The 23,692-nt window shown below is 30.7% G+C and overlaps 1 protein-coding gene and 1 pseudogene across 1 annotated transcript; both read right to left on the bottom strand.

Moving 5' to 3' along the window:
• Positions 1 to 2,212: 2,212 nt before the first annotated feature.
• On the bottom strand, positions 2,213 to 4,677 carry LOC117906290 (valencene synthase-like). Its single transcript, XM_034819271.1, has 7 exons — positions 4,522 to 4,677; positions 4,165 to 4,438; positions 3,703 to 4,075; positions 3,402 to 3,620; positions 3,175 to 3,310; positions 2,815 to 3,063; positions 2,213 to 2,703 (listed from the first exon to the last, which is right to left on the bottom strand). Exons 1-7 carry the CDS (start codon positions 4,657 to 4,659, stop codon positions 2,407 to 2,409), a joined length of 1,686 nt encoding a protein of 561 aa, XP_034675162.1. The 5' UTR covers positions 4,660 to 4,677; the 3' UTR covers positions 2,213 to 2,406.
• Positions 4,678 to 21,718: 17,041 nt separating this feature from the next.
• Positions 21,719 to 23,432, bottom strand: LOC117905781 (annotated as a pseudogene).
• Positions 23,433 to 23,692: the final 260 nt, after the last annotated feature.

Here is a 23,692-nt window from a genome sequence, read left to right as displayed (position 1 = left end):
TTTCCTATACCAGTAATATTTCGAGAACATTAATCACGATTTCCAAGTTCACAAGTTTACCATATCTACAAATTAACATGTCAAAGAAGTTCAAGAATAATTTTTAGAGGATTGTAAATGTCTTTTAATAATTAAATTTACTTTACAAATAGCCACATGTTTAATTAAGATTATATTCTAATGGTGCTGAAAACAATTTTAGACAGGCTTCAAATCAAATGTACTTTGCAATGAAACAAATTATGCTTAGTAAACATATGTTGTCTTTTAAAGACTTTAGTGAATGCAACTTCAAATGACCAATAATGCACGGTAGCAGTACATTAATTTTGACTTCAAGGCATTAATTCATATTTTATCCATTGCACAACAGAATATATATAAATATCCTTATAAAAAATATATATAATATTTATAGGTAACAACTTTCTTCTTAAGCAAAGCAGCCAAGTAAGACTACAAAATCTATACCAAACAGAATATCTACTAGGAAAAATTTGGATAATTATTTCCAACACTTAAATTGATTGGGCTTAGGTTAAAGTATTCTTCAACTCCAAGTCAGTTTTAGTTGGGCTCTTACCAAGGTTGTGACATCTCGAATCTAACCAAAAGTTGATATAATATTTATATAATAATTATAATTTATATTATTATGGACTCATGCACATTTTTCACATGTTCCTACTCAATGAGGTTACTCATTTATTATGAAAAATGATTATTTGAAGACCCTTTTTAGGTTTTTTAGAGTGATCATTTATTTTTAAAAAAAGGAAAACAAAATAAGAAAAAAAGAAGAGAAAAACCTTATATAACTCCTTATTTGAAAAAAAGAAGAAGAAGAAAAAAAACAAGTTCATAAACTAAGATTGAGTTAAAAGTCAAATTACCTATTAGGAAAATACGAAGATAAGTCATACAAAACAACACTCTAAGCTTATATACCTATAGTCTTTACTAAGCCAATGAAATGAATTACGACGATTAAATAATTGATTATGGATACTCAAGAAAAGAAAAACACAATTATAAAACAAGTCATAGTGTTTGTTATGTTACAAAAATGTAAAAAACAAATGATAAGAGAATTTGCATAAGTTGATTTATAAAACTAATTAAAAACATGGGTTAATTATTTCTAAATTCAAAGGATTAAAAATGTTATTCCAATTTGATGATTTCAATCGATTTTAAGTACAAAAGAAAGTTTTGATTTCATTTTTTTTATATATAGAAAAAAATGCTTCAAATTATTCTATTTATAAAGAAATGGTTTTTATTTACTTTTTCTTAAAAAAATTAAAATTTACACAAATTCTATTTACCTTAACATTCCTTTTTTATTTTTATGCAGAAGAGAATACTTTTATAATTTTTGCTACAACATGATTTTTATAATTTTATTTTAAAAGAAAGTATCCAAATCTAATCTTATGTGCAAGAGAATCTTTTTACAAATTATTTAGGAAAAGGATTTTTAAAAATTTATTTACAATTTTATTTAAAAAATATTTACAAATTAATTTAAAAAAGATTTCTACAAATTTATTAACAAAAAATAAATATTCAGATCCAATTTTATTTACAGAAAAAAAACGATTTTTTTTTATAGTTTTTATTGAAAATAAGACTTTTACAATTTTATTTAATTAGTATGAAAATCTAATGTCATTTTATTAATACTAGAAAAAATTTATTATTATTTTTATTAAGACATGATTTTTAAAATGTCATTTACAAAAAAAAAAAAAAAGTTTACAATTTTATTTTAAAAAATATTTTGCAAATTTTTTTTAAAAAAATGGTTTCAATGTTTTATTTAAAACAAATTGCTTTTTAGATTTTATTTTAAAAAATGATTTTCACAAGTTCAAAAAAAATTATAGTTTTATTTTTTTACAAAAAATAATGAATTTCCAATTGTATTTAAAATTTATTTAAAAATGGATTTTATAGTTTTATTCAGAAAAACACTTTATTATTTTATTTCAATCTTATTGTTTATTTTTAATAAAAAAAAAAAAGTTCAAATTTCTCTCACTCTCTCTCTCTTTCTGTCCATACGCTCATTAATTTTGATGTTAAGGTATCAGCCCAATTGACATGATTTATATTGACCTAGTCTTTTGGTCTAATAGGTAACTTGATGTAATATAGAAGGTCATGAAGGTGAACTGTGAACCTTACTGATATTACGCAAACCCTACCATTTATTTATAATATTGTCGTCATAATATTGAAATATGGGAAATTTTAATAGACCAGACAGACGTCAATAGACCAAAGCCACCAAGCAGGAATTGAAGAAACCAGAAAGCGTTTGTTCCAAACATAGTATACTGTAGAACATGAAACAGAAGCTAGAGTATACTATCTTTATTTGTGTCACATATATCTCCACTCTCATATTGGCACAGGGTCTATGAGCAGCATTGAAATATTATTTTTCGTCACTTCTCCAGGATGTGTGAATATATCTTTGTGGCTCTTGTACATCACATCTCCTGATCGAGCAAAATTGAGAAGACGACTAAGGAGAAGCATTGGAACTGCAGTAGGTCTGAGGCACTCTTCATTTATATCCTTCCATGCATTCTCGATTTGCTTGTGAAACTCATCATATGCTTGCTGCTCCGACACACCATGTTGCTTCATGTAACATTCGATGCTTGATGCAATATGCTCTCTCTCTTGCTCAAACTGCAGAAATAGTAATATAAGGTGTTAAAAAGAAATTGATATACAATAGATTTTCTTTATCTTTATGGGATTGATATCCAAGTATCAGTAGGAAGTGTTGTTTCATTGTACCTTGTGGGAAGCCATGTCATCCATGAGCCTAATGATTATGTAGGTAGCTCTAACAATCTTAGGGTTTTGTAGCAGCCAATCAAAGACTTCCTTGGTTGCAGTCTCTCTCATGCCAATAAAAGACATGATTGTTAACACGGGGACACCAACTGTTACCATTGCGATAGCCATGTACTCTTCTATTGTCGGTATGTATTTTCCATGCAACCATTTGGCTTCAACCAAGTAAGCTTGGACCAAGCTTTTAATCTTGGACAAAAATTCAGCCAAGTAAATATATCATGCAAGTGTTATATATAGCATTTTATTTACAATACAATATAGGATATCATAAACACAAAAGAGTTCAAAGAATCCTACTGCATCTTTTGTGTGGTGGACACAGTATGATCTTTCTGTGTTTTCCATCTCCTCAATTTCTTTGTAGACATCTAAGACTGCCTGATAGCATGGTTTCATGTATTCAGGAAGCTGATGTACGCTGTCAATATCCCACCTGAAAATCAAGTACCAAATTCCCTTTTAAAGTTCAAATATCAAAATCAATTCATTGGTTGTGGGTAATTTGAATCTAGCATATATCAAACCTCCCCATTGCCTCTGTAAAGAGCTCCAGTTCTTCAAATGTTCCATATGCATCAAATATATCATCCATAGTTGTTATCAGAGCATGTAATTTGGTCTGTATTCTTCTAGCATATGAGTACTGGGGCTCAAAACAACATGTTGCTATCCAAAAGTACCCTTCTACCAATCGATCTCTGGCAAAAGGTAGCTTTGAAGAGAAATCTAGGTCTTTCCACCACCTGAGAAAATACAGTAATCCACATAAAAGACCTGGTAAACTGTTAATTTGAATTTAAGTGCAAGAATGATTTGAGAACTAACCTCGAGATATTACTCAGCTCTTTCTTATACAATGACTGCAGTAGGTTGAAATCTAACTTTGCAAACTTCAGTAAAGCTTTACTATGTGAAGCTTCATCTTGGTAGATAGACATGAAAGCCCTTGCCTCTAGCCTCTCCAAGCCTTTCCTAATGGGCCGCTCTAGGGCATGAGTTACTTGTGCTGCAATAGGGTATTCTAAATGTTCTACAATAGACTTGAGGTGAGTGGTGGTGAAAGCAAGTGCTTCATCTAGTATATCTTCTTCCCACACCCTGAGATGTGCAGCTTCATACAAGCCTAGTAGGCCACATGGATCATTGATCAAAGACTCCTTGAACCTTCCCTTTTCATCTTTGTACCTCTTGAATATATCTGCAATCATCACCAAAACATAGAATGTTATATGTGAGCTTTGCTAGATGATATTCAAGCACCTTATACATGATACTCATGAGGCTTACCACATGAAATATTGAAGCCTTGTTGTCTTAGTAGTCGAAATCGAAGTGCAACATCATAGAGATCATCATTTATGTCATCAATGCCATGATAGTTATTATAGGTATTTTGTAATGCTTCTTCTATCTCCTTTTCAAAGTGGTATGCCACCCCAAGCCGTTGAACTGCATCGATAAACTTTATCTGTTCTGAAGGGTTACTAGCTGCAGCTATCAGCTCTCTTCTAACTTCCTCCTTTAGATCTTCCAACTGCTGCTCATTATGGGCCAGAGTTATCTGCATCAATAAATTGCAAGAACAAAAAGTGAGAAAATCTTTAGGTCTTGTTATGCAAACTACATACATGATCAGAAAATTACCTCATCCTCAGGGGTGTTGCTCACGATGAAGCTATTGGCCCAAATGCTAGGCTGATAATTTGCAGTTCGGCGAGTAGTCTCTGGATTAGCAACTGGGGCTGGAGAAGACCCGTTGCTGGTTGCGAGAATTAAGGCCATGTATAACTCACTCGAGCACTCAATATATGAATCAGATGGCTTGCAATCTTCGGTATTTATAGGATGGGAAATGGTTCATTACAATTATTGAATATCAATCCCAGATTCCCAGTAGCATGGATTCAATTAATTCAAGGTCATCTATCATATTTAAACCACGTTTATTAAAAATTAAATATTTAAAATATGTTTTTATTTGTCTTAGAAATACGAAAACTGTAGCTTATTCCCTTAATAATTCTCAGTATCCAATCAGCCACCAAACAGTGACTAAGACTTTCACGTGAAGATCGTTGGGAAAAGTTGGTCCTTCTGCACTAATTTAAAAATATATATAACTAAGACGTGAAGATCGTTCGGAAGGTTAATTTAAAAATATTTTAAAATACATGTAATTTTTCAAAAATCAAATAATTATTTCTTGAAATAAAATTATAAAAAAAATAATAATTTATCACTTTAATTTAATAAAAGCATCTTACAAATAAGTATATTAAAAAAAATTATAATATAATATGGGTACAAATCATTGTGAAAAATGTTCTATGATAAATAAAATTCCTTTTAATCTTGTAATTAATAATAATTTTATATTATATATTATATAAATCATTTCATCTTCCTATCTTTTTTAATAAATTGAATAAAATTTTTGTTGGTTTTAATTGTATTTTTAATTTTTAAAATTTCTTATTTTATATTTGTTCAATATTCTTAAGAATGTTTGTTTATAAAGAGAAAAAAAAAAGTTATAAATTCGTCTCACAACACCATAACTAAAAGGGAGATTGGTTCTTTACAATTAAACATCTACATGTTTATTTGTTTATTGATATTATTGATGTAATAGATAAAATGGTCATTTTAGGAAATAATTATTTAACTTATGAGAAATGTATGTATTTTAAAATATATTTAAATGGATGAAGATAAAACTAATTTATAAAATTTTGATTTTTTTTTTCAAATTAGTGAGTCATAACCGAGTTTTCCCTTAATCTTTCATTGTACAATAAAATTAATATCATGGTAATAAAAGAATTTGGATATAACTAGGGAACTAAGTTCTTTTATATACAACACAAAAATTAGTGTCCAGATGAAAAGAAAATTGCAAATAATTTGTTTTTCAATCACACCTATTGTAAGAATCATATTATTAATTATTTTGATTCTTAATTAACAATAATTAAGAATAATAGAAATTTTTTTTTAATTAAAATGTGATTTGAGTTAGGATAACTCTTAAATTTTTGGAAAATTTTCAATGCCAATATTTCATTTATATAAAACCACAAAATATTTCATTTATATAAAAATTAGGTCTAAATGATGCTTGATATGTCAAATGTCCTTTCAAACATTGAAAAAGTAAAAAAAAAAAAAAAACATTGAAAGTTACATGATGTGATTCAATTAAACCACAAATTCCTTAAGGGAGATGTATATAACCAGCCAATCACTTTATCATAGGAAAATCATTCCGCCGCCTTATGATAATAATTGATTCTTCACCTATCAATAATTTTAAATTCCCCTAATATGGCAACTTACATCTCCTGTTTCTGTCAATTTCTAGACCCAACCTTATATTAATTTCTAAAAATTCCATCCCTTAAATTGGAGTGGTGTGACATTATTTAGTAAATTCCAATAAAACTATAAGAGTTCTAAACAATCAATAAATCCAAAATAATCATTATATTTATTTATTAAACATCTTTTAAGTCGGACTTATTATATCATAAGGCTTACTTATTTTATAATTTAATTATTTTAATAGTTAAGAAAATTAATGGAGGATGCATTGAATTGAGCAAAACTAAATCTCAATCATAAATAAGCAAGCCTATTTTATAAAGAGACAATAAAGTTTGGAAGGAAGTACACTCGTGTTGGACCATCCATGGTCAAATTCATTCACCAAAATCTCTAGAAAATCCGAGTGGGCACCATCACCATTGAATAGCAGCCCTACTTGGTATGTGGGGTGATGTTGTGGGTTTTGGATGTTAATGTGAAAAAAAGGGTCAAGTGTTTTGCAAATGGCCCTACTTGTTTATTGAGTGTGGATATGTTGGAGTTGTTTTGGGGCTTAAATTTCCTTCTTTTTTTTTCACATACATTGTATCGACTCTTCTCATCGTTGTTGTCGCATTCCTCGGTTCTTATTTTAATAATTTATTATATTTTTTTATATGAAATGCAAAATATTTGAGTGTTTTTCGAGTGGTTGCTCATAATATGTGGTGAAATTTGTTCCTACTATTATTTGTTAAAAGGGTAAATATTTGAGTGGTTGCTATTTCTAAAGAAATTAAGATTTGGTTCACTTTTTCAAAAATTAATTTTTGCTTCCAATAAAAAAAACAAAAATAAAAATAAAAATTGAAAATAAAAACATGTCTATGTGCTAATTGTTCCAAAAATAGATTTTTGAAAATAGGGTATTTTTGAGGAAGAGTTTTAATTGTTGTTATTTGTTTTCATTTGTTTTTTTTTTTTGTGAATGTTTAAAAAATAATATATAAATAAAAAAATGATTAAAAATAAGGTAGTATATATAAAAGTTTTTTTTTATTGTAGAGAAATTTGAAAAACACACTTTTAATGTTAGAAAATGATTTTTTACAATAAAAAACTATTACAAAACAGAGTAGTCAAATAAGCAATTCTACGACACTTTCCTTTCATCTTTAGATTTTGTCATGGTAATCAAATTACCAATTATGATTAGAATTCCTTTTCTATTTATTAAGTCTATAAATTCATTGTTTTAGTTAGAGTTCAGTAAATTTTTAACTACAAATTTGAAAATAAATAAATAAATAAAATTACTATTCAATTTTTATTTTTATTTTTTTTTTTGCTTTTTTTTTTCTAGAATTTTGTTCTTGGTGTTCCTCAATTGGTATCAACAAGAAGGGTTTTTTTTTAATACCGCTTTTTTGTCTTTTGAGAATTTGGTTCAATATAGGGTTTGATTTTAAAATTGTTTTAGATATGTATACTAATCATTAATTAGGATATTTGATTGAGACATAAATGATCTTGGATGATTTGTAAACTCTATTTGAAAGTAGTAAAAGATTTGTGTAATCATTATTTCGTTATAAAATTATCTAAAGAAAAATTATTAGTGCTTTAGTACATTAGTCTAGTTAAATTAAATTTGTAATTTTTTAGGACGTTATATATATATATATATATATATATATACATATGAATGATTTATACTCCCTTTAAACATTCAAGGTTGCTGCATAATTAATTTAAAATTAAACACATAAGTATAACTAAATATATTTAGAATAATGAGAAAAAGGGATAAGTATTTATATGGAAATTGAAAATAAAAATTTGAAAATGAATTTAAATTTAGAATTTAAAATCATAAATTGCAAAAAATTAGTGATTATTCGAAAAAAAATAACAAAATGTGATGATTAATCAAGATAGATTATCAAATTTTCAACAAAAATTCATTGAGTGAAATTCTTTCATAATTTCCTATACCAGTAATATTTTGAGAACATTAATCACGATTTCCAAGTTCACAAGTTTACCATATTTACAAGTTAACATGTCGAAGAAGTTCAAGAATAATTTTTAGAGGATTATAAATGTCTTTTAATAATTAAATTTACTTTACAAATAGCCACATGTTTAATTAAGATTATATTCTAATGGTGCTGAAAACAATTTAAGACAGGCTTCAAATCAAATGTACTTTGCAATGAAACAAATTATGCTTAGTAAACATATGTTGTCTTTTAAAGACTTTAGTGAATGCAACTTCAAATGACCAATAATGCACGGTAGCAGTACATTAATTTTGACTTCAAGGCATTAGTTCATATTTTATCCATTACACAACAGAATATATATAAATATCCTTATAAAAAATATATATAATATTTATAGGTAACAACTTTCTTCTTAAGCAAAGCAGCCAAGTAAGACTACAAAATCTATACCAAACAGAATATCTACTAGGAAAATTTGGATAATTATTTCCAACACTTAAATTGATTGGGCTTAGGTTAAAGTATTATTCAACTCCAAGTCAGTTTTAGTTGGGCTCTTACCAAGGTTGTGACATCTCGAATCTAACCAAAAGTTGATATAATATTTATAGAATAATTATAATTTATATTATTATGGACTCATGCACATTTTTCACATGTTCCTACTCAATGAGGATACTCATTTATTATGGAAAAATGATTATTTGAAAACCCTTTTTAGGTTTTTTAGAGTGATCATTTATTTTTAAAAAAAAGAAAAAAAATAAGAAAAAAAGAAGAGAAAAACCTTGTATAACTCCTTATTTGAAAAAAAAAAAAAAAGACAAGTTCATAAACCAAGATTGAGTTAAAAGTCAAATTACCTATTAGGAAAATACGAAGATAAGTCATACAAAACAACCCTCTAAGGTTATATACTAGAAAAAAATGAAATGAATTATAACGATTAAAGAATTGATTATGGATATTGAAGAAAAGAAAACACAATTATAAAACAAGTGTGTTTGTTATGTTACAAAAATGTAAAAAACAAATGATAAGAGAATTTGCATAAGTTGATTTATGAAACTAATTAAAAACATGGGTTTAACATCTTACAAATAAGTATATTAAAAAAAATTATAATATAATATGGGGTACAAATCATTGTGAAAAATGTTCTATGATAAATAAAATTCCTTCTAATCTTGTAATTAATAATAATTTTATATTATATATTATATAAATCATTCCATCTTCCTATCTTTTTTAATAAATTGAATAGAATTTTTGTTGGTTGACATCAATAATAAAATAAAAAAAAATTTAGAACTTAAAAGTTAAAAATATAAAAATAAAATATTGACTTTTATTTCACTCAAAACACACGCCGATTAAAAATATAGATATCAAGAAAGAAAAATATAATATGAGTCAATATTTTATTTATTTATTTATTTTGGTTTTAATTGTATTTAATTTTTAAGTATTTTAGTTTTAATTGTATTTTTAATTTTTAAAATTTCTTATTTTATAGTTGTTCAATATTCTTAAGAATGTTTGTTTATAAAGAGAAAAAGAAAGTCATAAATTCGTCTCACAGCACCATAACTAAAAAGGAGATTGGTTCTTTACAATTAAACATCTATATGTTTATTTGTTTATTGATATTATTAATGTAATAGATAAAATGGTTATTTTAGGAAATAATTATTTTACTTATAAGAAATGTATGTGTTTTAAAATATATTTAAATGGATGAAGATAAAACTAATTTATAAAATTTTGAATTTTTTTTAAAAATTAGTGAGTCATAACCTAGTTTTCCCTTAATCTTTCATTGTACAATAAAATTAATATCATGGTAATAAAAGAATTTGGAAATAACTAGGGAAGTAAGTTCTTTTATATACAACACAAAAATTAGTGTCTAGATGAAAAGAAAATTGCAAATAATTTGTATTTCAATCACACCTATTGTAAGAGTCATATTATTAATTATTTTGATTCTTAATTAACAATAATTAATAATAATAGAAATATATATTTTTTAATTAAAATGTGATTTGAGTTAGGATAACTCTTAAATTTTTGGCAAATTTTCAATGCCAATATTTCATTTATATAAAACCACATAATATTTCATTTATATAAAAATTAGGTCCAAATGATGCTTGATATGTCAAATGTCCTTTCAAACATTGAAAATGAAAAAAAAAACATTGAAAGTTACATGATGTGATTCAATTAAACCACAAATTCCTTATAGGAGATATATATCACCAGCCAATCACTTTATCATAGGAAAATCATTCCTCCGCCTTATCATAATAATTGATTCTTCACCTATCAATAATTTTAAATTCCCCTATGGCAACTTACATCTCTTCTTTCTGTCAATTTCTAGACCCAACCTTACATTAATTTCTAAAAACTCCATCCCTTAAATCGGAGTGGTGTGACATTATTTAGTAAATTCCAATAAAACTATAAGAGTTCTAAACAATCAACGAATCCAAAATAATCATTTAAGTTTTATTAAATCATTATATTTATTTATTAAACATCTTTTAAGTCAGACTTATTATACCATAAGGCTTACTTATTTTATAATTTAATTATTTTAATAGTTAAGAAAATTGGAGGATGCATTGAATTGAGCAAAACTAAATCTCAATCATAAATGAGCAAGTCTATTTTATAAAGAGACAACAAAGTTTGGAAGGAAGTACACTCGTGTTGGACCATCCATGGTCGAATTCATACACCAAAATCACTAGAAAATCCGAGTGGGCACCATCACCATTGAATAACGGCCCTACTTGGTATGTGGGGTGATGTTGTGGGTTTTGGATGTTAATATGAAAAAAAGGGTCGAGTGTTTTGCAAATGGCCCTACTTGGTATTACTGAGTGTGGATATGTTGGAGTTGTTTTGGGGTTTAAAGTTTTAGTTTGACTTGTTTAAATTTCCTTTTTTTTCACGTACATTGTATTGACTCTTCTCATCGTTGTTGTCGCATTCCCTGATCCTTATTTTAATAATTTATTATATTTTTTTATATGAAATGCAAAATGTTTGAGTACTTTTTGAGTGGTTGCTATTTCTAAAGAAATTAAGATTTGGTTCACTTTTTCAAAAATTATTTTTTGCTTCCAATAACAAAAAAAAAAAGAAAAAAGAAAATGAAAACATGTCTATGTGTTAATTGTTCCAAAAATAGATTTTTGAAAATAGGGTATTTTTGAGGAAAATTTTTAATTGTTGTTATTTGTTTTCATTTGTTTTTTTTTTTTTTTTTTGTGAATGTTTAAAAAAATAATATATAAATAAAAAAATGATTAAAAATAAAGTAGTATATATAAAAGTTTTTTTTTTATTGTAGAGAAATTTGAAAAACACACTTATAATGTTAGAAAATGATTTTTTTTCCATTAAAAAAACTATTACAAAACAGAGTAGTCAAATAAGCAATTCTACGACACTTTCCTTTCATCTTTAGATTTTGTCATGGTAATCAAATTACCAATTATGATTAGAATTCCTTTTCTATTTATTGAGTCTATAAATTCATTGTTTTAGTTAGAGTTCAATAAATTTTTAACTAAAAATTTGAAATAAAATAAAATAAAATTACTATTCAGTTTTTTTTTTTTTTTTGGCTCTTTTTTTTTGTTTTATTTTTGAGAATTTTGTTAACTCATCCCTCTTGGTGTTCCTCAATTGGAATCAACAAGAAGGGTTTTTTTAATACTACTTTGTCTTTTGAGAATTTGATTAGAATCCTTAATTGATACTACTTTATACTAATCATTAATTAGGATATTTAATTGAGACATGAATGATCTTGGCTGATTTGTAAACTCTATTTGAAAGTAGTAAAAGATTTGTGTAATCATTATTTCGTTATAAAATTATCTAAAGAAAAATTATTAGTGATTTAGTGCATTAGTCTAGTTAAATTAAATTCGTAATTTTTTAGGACGTTTTATATATATATATATATATATATATATATATATTAATGATTTATACTCCCTTTAAACATTCAAGGTTGCTGCATAATTAATTTGAAATTAAACAGATAAGTATAACTAAATTGATTTAGAATAATGAGAAAAAGGGATAAGTATTTATATGGAAATTGAAAATAAAATTTGAAAATGAATTTAAATTTAGAATTTAAAATAGAAAAACTTTCAAATATCTTTTAGTTTAAATTTTTTTTTTTAAGTTTAAAAAGGAAAATCTTTCCTTCCTAACTCTTTTTTTTTTTTTTTTTTTGGTAAAATATCATTTGAGAGTTTTCAAAGATCACCCCCTAAGCTTAAAGTCATTATTCTTTGTGTTTAATAAAAAAATGTTTCAAAACATTTTAAATTTGTTTGTTGAGTTTGAGATAGAAGATCACATCCTCTCAAGGTGTCGAGGAGTCCAGTAAGGAGAATGATATGTTTGCAAGGAGAATGATATGTTTGCATCGTGGACATGAAATTAGGTACAATCATTAGATAACTTTATGTACTTATCCTTCAAATTTAGTGGATTTTAAATTTATGGTATTTGACCTTGTAGTTCTTATATCAAAGTCTTTGGGAGGCTTTGTGAGTATTTTCTATGTAATGGCTTGTATTTTTAAGTGATTTTTTGTTTTTATTTATTCTTTATATCCTAATAAAAGAATATATAGAAACTAAAAGATTGGCATACATTGAGCTAAATTCAAGAAGACTATCTATTCACTCCCTTTGAGGTGAATAGATAAAAAAGAAAGAAGAAAAATGGGAGATTTGTCTTTCTTTAAATCCAAACAAGATGATAGGACCCAGTCAAAGAATCGTGTACTACAACAATTGATTACAAGTATTCTCTTTGGGTGAGAATAGACCACACAAAGAAATTGGGTTAAAAATTTGTCATATCCAAACTAAAGGTCTTTAACACCATAATAAAATAACTTCAAATAATAAAAAAATAACAATAGCGAAAGCAAAAATCAATGCAATAGCTTTTGTTCTTCTACCACTACTTATGACTCGTTCTAGCACATGGTTGTTAATTCCTCATAATTCCTTGGCCAGAAGAGAATAGCAGCTTGACTACGAAATGATCCCACAACCACTTGAATGCGTACATGTCTTCACGCATGATATTTTGGATTTCTTTTGATGGCACATTGCGAATGTCGTAGCCCATTCAAAGTCTTATCATTACTCCCCCCTCCAAGTGGATGCTTGTCCTCAGGGTCCCAATTTGGAAACCGCTGCAGAAGCTCTTCGGTACTCTCCCACGTAGCATCCTTTGTAGCCAGGATACACCACTTGACTAAACTTTCTTCACTAAACTTAGCCCCGCGTTTCACCCAGCGAGTGTCTAGTATGGCTTTGGGCTCAATCACAAGTGTACCCTCATCTGAAAATGGCAGAAGTTCTGAACTGATCACGGAACCATCTCCAAGCTTCTTCCTTAGCAGCGATACATGAAAAATAGGGTGCAAGTGCACACTGTCGGATAGCTTCAGTTTTTATGCGACGACTCCCACTCTCTCCTCGATTAGATATGGTCTATAGTATTTGCTTTCAAGGTTCTGATGAGCGCGTTGAAAGCGGATTGTTGGCGATAAGGCTGTAGTTTGAGGAAAACAAGATCGCCTTCTTGAAATGTAACATCCCGTCAACCACGATATGTTATTTGCTTCATTCGATTCCTTGTTATCGCTAAGTTTTCCTTGAGATGTTTCAACAATGCATCTCAAGTTGTAAGTCTATGATCAACTTCATCAACGGGCGAAGACCCCATCGAATACAATGGAATAACAAGGGAAGGTCGCCCATAAAGAGCCTGGAATGGGGTCATACCTGTAGAAGAGTGATAAGCAGTATTATACCACAACTCAGCCCAAGGAAGAAATGTACTCCATTGGCGTGGTTGTTGATAGATGAAACAACGCAGATATTGTTCCACACAACGGTTGACAACTTCAGATTGGGCATCCATTTGAGGATGGTAGGCAGAACTCATCTTGAGTTGTGCACACAACATTTTAAAAAATTCCTACCAGAACTTACTGATGAAAATGGGGTCCCTATCACTAACAATAGACCGCGACATTCCATGTAGTTTCACAATGCCCTCAACAAATTTTTTTGCCACCACATTTGTTGTAAATGGATAAGATAAGGGCAGAAAATGTGTGTATTTGCTGAGACGATCAACGATCACCAGAATGGTGTTTTGACCATGGGAGAATGGTGTTTTGAGCAAAAATAAATCTCAACCATAACATATCTAGTTTGATTTGATTTGATTTAGTGTAAGAAATTTGATGTATCATAAAAGCTAAAAACTGGTAGGCAATGAAAATAAAATAATTTATTCTTGCAGAGAGAAAGGACAAGAGACAATAAAATAACAATTATAACACTAGACTTCTTCCTTACTATTTGGTTTTCCTATCTCCTTTTGTTTGTGCTTCCACTTGGGCTTTCCATTCTATTTTATAGAAATCTGAGGAAATTATTCTTATAATTAACGTAGAAAAGTGAGGCATGTTGATGTCGGATAATTGGAAGTAACATGTCTCCTTGATGTCGTCGCCCAATCAATTGAGAGTGAGACTTCCTTCTCCTCTCCTGCAAAAGACACACCCTCCAAAGCTCTAGTTAGATTGACAATTAGAGAGAATACCCCTTCTTGGGAACTCAAGAAGTGGACTGTCTTACCACCTCCCCCTCCCCCTCCCCCCTCCTCCCCTTCTTTTTCTTTTTGAGCCATAGGAAGGCTTTTATAGTGTTTGGAGCCTTGTCACATCTATGCTGGGAAGGTCCTTTGACTTTCACAATCATGATGGCTACACAGAGGGTGACAGATCAATCATTATCCTTTAGGCGTCTGATAGGGATCGCTGGTGAGGTGACCTGGTGTCTTTCTTATCACCTCATTCTACAGGTGGCGCAGTGCAGAGCATAGCAGGTTACCTGAAAGGACATGGGGATGTCCCATCGAGCATGCTTTTGGTGGGGAGAAGAATGATTGTCCGCGGAAGCCAGTCAAGGATCCTGTTTGGAACGCGTCATGCATTCTTGGAGGACATGAGGCAGTCGGCCATTGACTATTGGGGTCAGATTGGGTGTTCCTAGCTGATGGCACATGTCCGGACAAAGGCGAAGGGATGTCATTTGTCCAATAGAAGGGTGCCTTGCAAGGTTAAGGCAATCTACCACCTGTCCGCCCAGGGGAGGTCCTTACAATGCCCCCTTTTAACTCGATTGTTTTTTCTGGACAGAAAAGAAGGGTTAAAACGATTTTTCAAATTCTTTTATTGACCGTGCCACACATGGCGCCTGGGAAGGGCATTTATGAAGAGACACCATTCTTGAAATTGCTACCAGGCGGCGTGTCGCCTCGAGTGAAGCGCGGTTGGGCGCCTTGTCATTTGGGGTTCCTAGGGATTTCATCCCTATAAATAGGAAGCTAATCCCCACCTCCCCCCCCCCCCCCCGACAGCACTTTTCCCTTCGATTTCACTTTTCGCCTCCCCTTTGCTTTGTTCTAATAATACCCAGGTAGTGATCTTGGGCTTCGCACAACGACACTTTCCTTGGCGATTTCTCGACTGGTTTACTCAGGCGACCACGGTTCAGTTCTTTTCCTTGCCGTAAGCACTCTCCAAGTATGTTCCCATTTCTTCTCTATGTTGTCTATTTACCGTTTTTCCTTGATTGGAGTGCATGTTTGTGATTGGGGATTGCGGTGATGCTTGGGAGTTTCTGTGGGTCAAGAAATGACTTTGCCAGACTTTGTAGAAGAGGGTACGTGACTGCTTCGGGCCGTCATACTCTACTGGTGACATGCCCTGATAACCCTTGTTAGGGTTAAGTTTGGTTATTTTTGCGTTTTGAGGCTTTGTTGAGTCTATTGGGTATTTGTCTTCCTTTTGTGTGTCTGAAGGTTGCAGCAAGTCAGTCCTTGGCTAGGGTTAGGAATCGATGAGTGGAATTGGGTTTCCCGATTTGGGTGGCCACTAGATCAGGCATGCTAGATAGTAGGGTCGGGTGGCTGCTTTCTAACTATCAGCACTGAGCCATGCAGGTTCGGCTCGGCCCACCGCTCCAATATGCTTGCAAAAAAGGACACTACCTCATCCAGTGTGATTAGGTAAGGTGGGAAGGGCGATCGGACAGTCATGAGTTCCGGACGCCCTAATCCGGGGAAGCCCACTAAGCTTCTCAATGAGCAAGAATTCCTCGAACGCTTCTTCATCCCAAATGGCGTCTCTATTCAGTTAGTGGAGGGAGATCCAACGTCCACAAAGAAGACTGCACACAACGCCATTTTCTTTAGCAAGGAGCAATTCAACGCGGGGCTCCGTTTCCTCTTCCGTCCCTTTTCAAGCAGTTCTTGCACTATACCCAGATCCCTCCAGCCCATATCCATCCTAATATCGTCCGGGTGTTAATGGAGTGCAACATCCTGAACATGTTCTTCCATTTAGACCTCTTCCTGCTAGAGGTCCTCTTCGTATACACCATCAAAAAGAGTAAAAAGGACATCTTCAACATGTTCGCCCATATCCCGTCCCTCCAATTGGTGACGGGCCTTCTTGACTCGAACAAAGGAGAGGCCAAGGGACATTTGAATCTGGCATATTGCAACAACCTTATGAGCTTTCCAGAAACCATTTGTCATTTGAAAGCCCTCATATTTCTCTCTTGCTCTGGTTGTTCACAACTAAATAGCTTTCCAGAAATCCTGGAGAATATGGAAAATTCTAAAGAGCTTTCCGTGAATATTTCAGGGTTTTTCTGTTTTAACCATTGTTGAGAGAAACAGATAAGGAATTCAAAACATAGAAATGGAATTGAGATAGATATTCCTTATTTTTGGTTGCTGACAATTTGTGTATATTGTATTTCTGATACTATCATAAAACTTTCAACGTTGTTCACTGGGAGACTTAGATTTAACCATGCCACATAGGGAACATGGCATTTGATTGTAGTTCCTAAAGAAACTAAAAGCTTTAACCATTATCTACAAAATGCATATGAATTTGGTTTAGTAAAAGCTTAGCGAAATTTTGTGAAAAATCATTTTCTTTTTCCATAGTTATGACGTTAGTAGAATTTCTATTTATCTTATATTTTTTATTAATAAAAATAATTATAATTGAAGAACTTTGATTGGATATTTTTGCACTTTAATGACTTGGATTCAACAAGTGTTGATTTGAAAAAACTAAAATAAAACTCCTAAAGATATTATTTGTCTTTGAAAAAATATCAAATGGTAACAAACAAAAATGAGAAAAAAGATGTACCAAATAAATAAAAAATAAAAAAATAAAAAAATTGCATTTGCATGTATAATAACAAGTAAAATATAAAAGTCAAGTCACTTTGGAATAGATAATTTGATAACAAGGAAGACACTTTGGAATAGATGTCAAGTCAACCCATTGTTACTTAATTAAAAAAAAAAAATTGAAGAAAATTAGACAAAAGTGTAGAAATGGGAAATCATAAAAATAAAAGAGAAAAATGAAATATCACATGCAATTCAATGAATTAGGAGAGGAGAGGACATCAAATCGGGTCTGTCCAGAGCTATCCAAGGATCGAAGATTTTTATTATTATTTTCTCAGAAAACTATGCTACCTCCAACTGGTGTTTAAATGAAGTCGCAAAGATCATCGAGTATACAAAGCTTGAGGAGAATAAGGTTATACCGGTGTTCTACCATGTCAAGCCTTCAGATGTAGGACACCAATCGGGAAGTTTTGAAGACGCATTTTTCAACCATGAGAAAGATGCAGATCAAGAGAAGAAGGAGCTAATAGAGAAGTGGAGGATTGCCTTGAAGAAAGCAGCTACGCTAACCGGATACCATGTGGATAACCAGTAATAATTCTTCTCTTTGCCTTTGCTTTATTTTTTGTTTCTCTAATTACAAACCTGGGTATATTTCCTATGTAAATTCATTTTTCCTCTAATTTTGGGTGTTATGTGCAGTCGATGTGGGATTGTAGTTAATGCTTGAGAAGGACACATTGAAATGACCTTCTGTTTTTAAATAAATATTATATATTTATATTGTCAATATGTCATAGAATATATTTATATATAACTTACAAATAAATATTATAAATTATATGTGGATAAATTAATATATGTTTTTGTATATATAAATTAATTAAAATAAAATTATTGTAAATAAATTAATTTTAAGTTTCGTGTCTTTTGTATAATAACTAGACAAATTTATAAATAAAATTATCAATCTTTTAAAATAAAGAACACACATATGTATCATCATTTCTTCTCTATCATTGAATATATCAAAATTAGATAGATGCATATAAAATGTGCTTTCAAATTCTAAATATTATTGCTAAAAATTATAAATTATATCATACATATATCAATTTATTCAACAAAACAACTTCAAAATATCTATTATACTTCTCATATCATTTCTAAGAGTTTTTCTTAATATTTTCAAGAATTTTGATCAATTTTTATCATACTAATATTTTATGTCAAAATATCCACCGATATTTCCTAATATATCTCAATATATTCATAAAACCGAGTTATCAATATATTTGTCGAAACCAATATTTTTATCTATGGTTGTAAAAACCCATGAATAGAGGAAAATTACTATATATTTTACTATTTGATCAATAAATTAAAAAATGTCGAAATGGTTGCATTTCATTTTTGTCTTCGCCACCATTTTTACTATTTTATTTTTTTCATACTTTTTCTACTTCATTTGGTTGTTATTATTATTATTATTCACTTAAATACATTCAAAATCTAAAGCTTTTAGTGCATAATATTGTAGTCTAGTTTAATGAATACCTCTAGTAAGATATTACTTTAGAGAGAGAAAATGTAAAAGATATCTCTAAACTTTTAACTGCTCTATTATTAGTGTCGTTATGGTACTAAATTTTTTTATAAATCTTCAATAAAAGGTCGCCAAACCATGAAAGTGGCGTACTTCTATCATAGTTTTTGGTGTAGGCTACTCTTGTGGAGCTTGAACTTCATCATTGTCAACATGAACTCATTCTGAACTGTTCATATATTCAAGAAATAACAAATTGTTGGTCATAAAACTACACTTCTTCAAATTAATATATAATTTATTTTCCTGCAACACTATTAGAACTTCCCTCAAAGGTTGAAAGTGTTCTTACTCATTCTGGTTATAAATCAAAATATAGTCAATATACACAGCAACAAATTTCCCAACAAAAGGTCTTAACACTTGATTCATGAGCCGCATAAAAGTACTTGGCCTATTTGATAATCTAAAAGGCATGACCCCATCCATTCATTCAATCTCCCTTTAATTTTTGAAGGTTGTTTTCCATTCATCCCCAGTCTTATACGAATTTGGTGATAACCACTTCACAAATCTATTTCTGAAAACAATTTTGAACCTTCCAACTAATCCAAGATGTCATCTAGGTGCAGAATTGAAAATCGACAATTTACAGTGATCTTATCTATAGCACAATTATCTATGCACATATGCCAACTACCATCTTTGTTTGTGGTAAGCGAGTTTGGGATTGCACATAAATCATTTTTGTAACAACTCCTCCACCTTCTTTTACAATTACCCACCTTCTTTTGGGCTCATTCTGTAATGCAATAAGTTAGGCAAGTTTACTCTATGGACTAAACCAATTTGATGTTGGATGTCACATCTTAGAGGCAAACCATCAAGTATATCACTGGCATTGAACTCTTGAAATTCTTCCAACATTGTTTGCAACTAATTAGGCACTTCCACAATTGCTTTCTCTTCAAATTTATTTTATAGCACTTATCTTATTGGTTCTAGTTCATTAGTGGATAATCTTTGTCTTTTAATTCCTTATCCAAATTTTACCTAGTCTGTGAATGCGAATACTATATCTTAACAATAATTCTATCATATTGTGCCATAGACATTTAGGCCACACCTCTAAAGAAAGACAAGAGAGGTTAGTTAGAGAAGAAGTTCTACCACTTTAGACTTTTTGAGATCATGGTGTTTGCAAGGAAGTTAATAAAATCTAGAAATAAAGGTACTACTAGGAGTTAAGAGCTTCTAGAAATCATTCATACAAATATATGTAACCCCTTTCCCATTTTAACCTTAAGTGGGAAGAGATATTTTGTAACCTTTATTGATGGCATTTCTCTTTTTATTATGTGTGTTTTATCAGTAAAAAGATAGAGGCATTAGATATGTTTAAAATTTTCAAATGAGTTAGCTCTGAAGACAATTACAATGATACAATTTGATTGTGGTGGTCAATACTACAAAAGATACAATCAAACAAAACATAATATTCTAGAATCATTTTCCTTATATTATCAAGAGTATAGTATGGTCGCTCAATATAACATGTCGAGTACTCCTTAGGAAAATGATGTAGTTGGAAAAAGAAATCACTCTTATTTATGGTAAGGCCAATGTTGTATAATGCAACCTTACTAGGATTATTATGGATTGAAGCATTAAGAAGTGTTCACATATCCTAAACCAAGTGCCTTGTAAGACAATCTCAAAGACTCCTTTTGAGTTATGAGCAAGTAGAAAACCAAGTCTAAATCATCTACATGTTAGGAATGTGCAACACCAAATTATATAACCCACATGCATGAATATTAGATTCGAGAATAGTGAGCTGTTAATTTGTAGGATATTTAGAAAGGTTACAGATATTATGCCCATTATACAATACCAAGATTATTGAAACTCTAAATGCTAGGTTCGTTAAGGATCGTTATGAGAGTGCGAGTATGGGATCAAGGCACATGGCTATATGATGGAAATAAAACTCCAATTGAAAGTTCATTTCCTCAAGATAGTGTTATTAATCTATCAATTACAATGCAAAAAAATTGATTTAAATCACCAAGGGCTTGAAGAGCAAATACTTCCTACAAATGAAATCCCAATCAAACTAACTATTAACATGTCATTACAGAGAACACAAAAAGAAAGGAAACTAGGCACCAAAAAAAATAATTCTGCTCTTTGACATGCCAATTTGTAGATAAGGTAAGCTTTTCAATATCTTAATCCTTGCTTGGAAAATGATGAGTTGATTAAATTGATTCTCCATAATTTTATTTTTTTTCACAGAAAATTGAACTCTGCATAGTTTAATGAAACATTGTACCCGGCCATCTTGTCTTGGTAACCGAAATTTAGGAGCAAAATATCTTTTTCCTAGTAACTTCCAGGAATTTTCTCCATCACGTGATTTTTGAATAACAGAAAAGTTTCAAACTTGATCCATGTGTTTTAAACATGTATTAAAGATACACAAACTAGATCAAACACTCAAACTAAAAATGAAAATCAATCAAACCTGCCTTCGACTTCAAGAATTATACGCAAGAGGAACATATTGTTTGATTGAGAAATGTTACTCCTAAAACCTATGTACGTTTGATTGGCCTTTTAGGTCAAGGTTAAATTATAGCTTAACAGGAACTAGATTCACAATACCTTATGTGAATTGATGTCATCCATGAGCCAATCAAAGGATAATCTTGGGGTCACTGATCACCCAATCAAAGGCCTCCTTTGTTAAGATTTCTCCCATACTCATATACTCTTCTATTGTTGGTTTGTGTCCCTCATGGAAGCATTTACCCTCATAAAAATAAGCTCTAACTTGGTTTTTCATCTGTCAAACATTCAATCAAGTTACATATATAACCCTATGTTACTATACAAAACAAAGTCAAATGCAAAATGCCTTACTGCTTCTATCACATATTGAACCTGATATTGGTTTCCTTCTTTATCCATCTCTTCCTCAATTTCTTTGTACACATGTAACAGTTCCACATAGCAGAGTTTCACGTATTTTGGAAGGTGATCTATGCTTTTAACATCCCACATGAAAATTAAACCAGGCCTATTTAAGTATCACATACAGTACAAATGATGAAGGTTTATAATTTAATTTGCATGTATCAAACCTCTCAATGGCCTTGCAAATGTGTCATATATATCATCTACAATGGATGTCATGGCAATTATTTCGGTTAGAATTTGTCTAGCCCAGACATATTGAGGCTCAAAACACACCCCAAGTACCCAGAAGTAGCCTTCCACCAATCTATCTCAGGCAAAAGGTAGCTTTGTGGCGAAGTCTAATTCTTTCCACCACCTAAAATTCATTAAAACAATTAGTTCAGGTCAAAATGAGAAGGTGACTAGGTATATCTGTTAGTGATTTGAAAGCAAAACTAGCAATATTGCATAGCTCCTCCTTGTATATACCACCTTGATTGAAATCTAACTTGGCTAGCTTTAGTTGAGTTCTGTCATGCAAAGTTTCATCCTGGTAGATAGATATATAACCTTGCCTCTAGCCTCTCTAAACCTTTTCTAATGGGCTGCTTCGAGGCATGAGCAACTTGTTCTGCAAGAAGATATTCTAAATGTTCTACCATGGACCTTAGATGGGTGGTGGTGAAAGCAAGTGCTTCATCCAGTATGTTTTTCTCCATGAACTCTGATATGTGCAGCCTCATACAAGCCTAGCATTTCTAGTACATCGCTGATCAAAGCTTTCTTGAAGTTACCCTTTTCATCCTTGAACTTGTTGAATGTACCTACATAAATATCAGAATTTGAACATAAGATTGGAATTATGAGAAGGATACACTTTAACTTAGACATGATAGTTCCTTGGTCTCTTACCACATGAAATATTGTACCCATCTTGTTTTAGTAACCAAAATTTAAGAGCAACATTAAAGAGGTCACCTTCAATATCATCACCATCAAGATAGCTATCATAAATATGTTGTAGCACTTCTTCTATCTCTCTTTCAAAGTGGTATGCCACCCCAAGACGTTGCACTGCATCCATGAATTTCAGTTGTTGGGAAGTGTTACCAGCTGCATTCATTAGCTTCCTTCGAATTTCCTCTTTTAGATCTTCAACCTGCTTCTCTTTGCAGGCCCGTGTTACCTGTGACAACCAAGTAATTTTACTAACCAACACATTAAGACAAAAAACTTTTGAATAGGTATTTATAAGCCATATAAGATTAACACATATTTTCATTCAATTACCTCGTCTTCTGGAGTGTAGGACATGAACTGGTCACCCCAAATGTTAGGGTGAAAATTGGCTACTGGCTGATTTTCAGTTTAGAAAATTGGCCTAGAGGGCATGCTAAGACTTGACTAGACATGTTAATTTCTTGGAATAGTAGAACAAGAACACTATACTTTGAATGCTGAAATTGTAAGTATGAGTGCAATAACTTGGGAGGCTCCAAAGTATTTACAGGGCAGCAATGGCCTTCAGCAGCTGTATGTTGTTGAAAAGAAAGTGAAATTTGGTTGAATTTTGGGGCACAATGTATGAAAGGTATTGATGACGGGAAAATGATAGGATTTTCTAGAGTCTCTTGGATAAATTCACGCAAAAGTCCAAATGAGCCATTATTCTTAGGAGCTTTTTCTTTCATTTTCCATTTTTTAATTATTT

The sequence above is a fragment of the Vitis riparia genome, chromosome 18 (assembly GCF_004353265.1).
Source record: "Vitis riparia cultivar Riparia Gloire de Montpellier isolate 1030 chromosome 18, EGFV_Vit.rip_1.0, whole genome shotgun sequence".
Classification (NCBI taxonomy): Eukaryota; Viridiplantae; Streptophyta; class Magnoliopsida; order Vitales; family Vitaceae; genus Vitis; species Vitis riparia.
The sequence above is the reverse complement of the archived record's forward strand: the minus strand, read 5'-3'. Positions and strand labels throughout refer to the sequence as shown.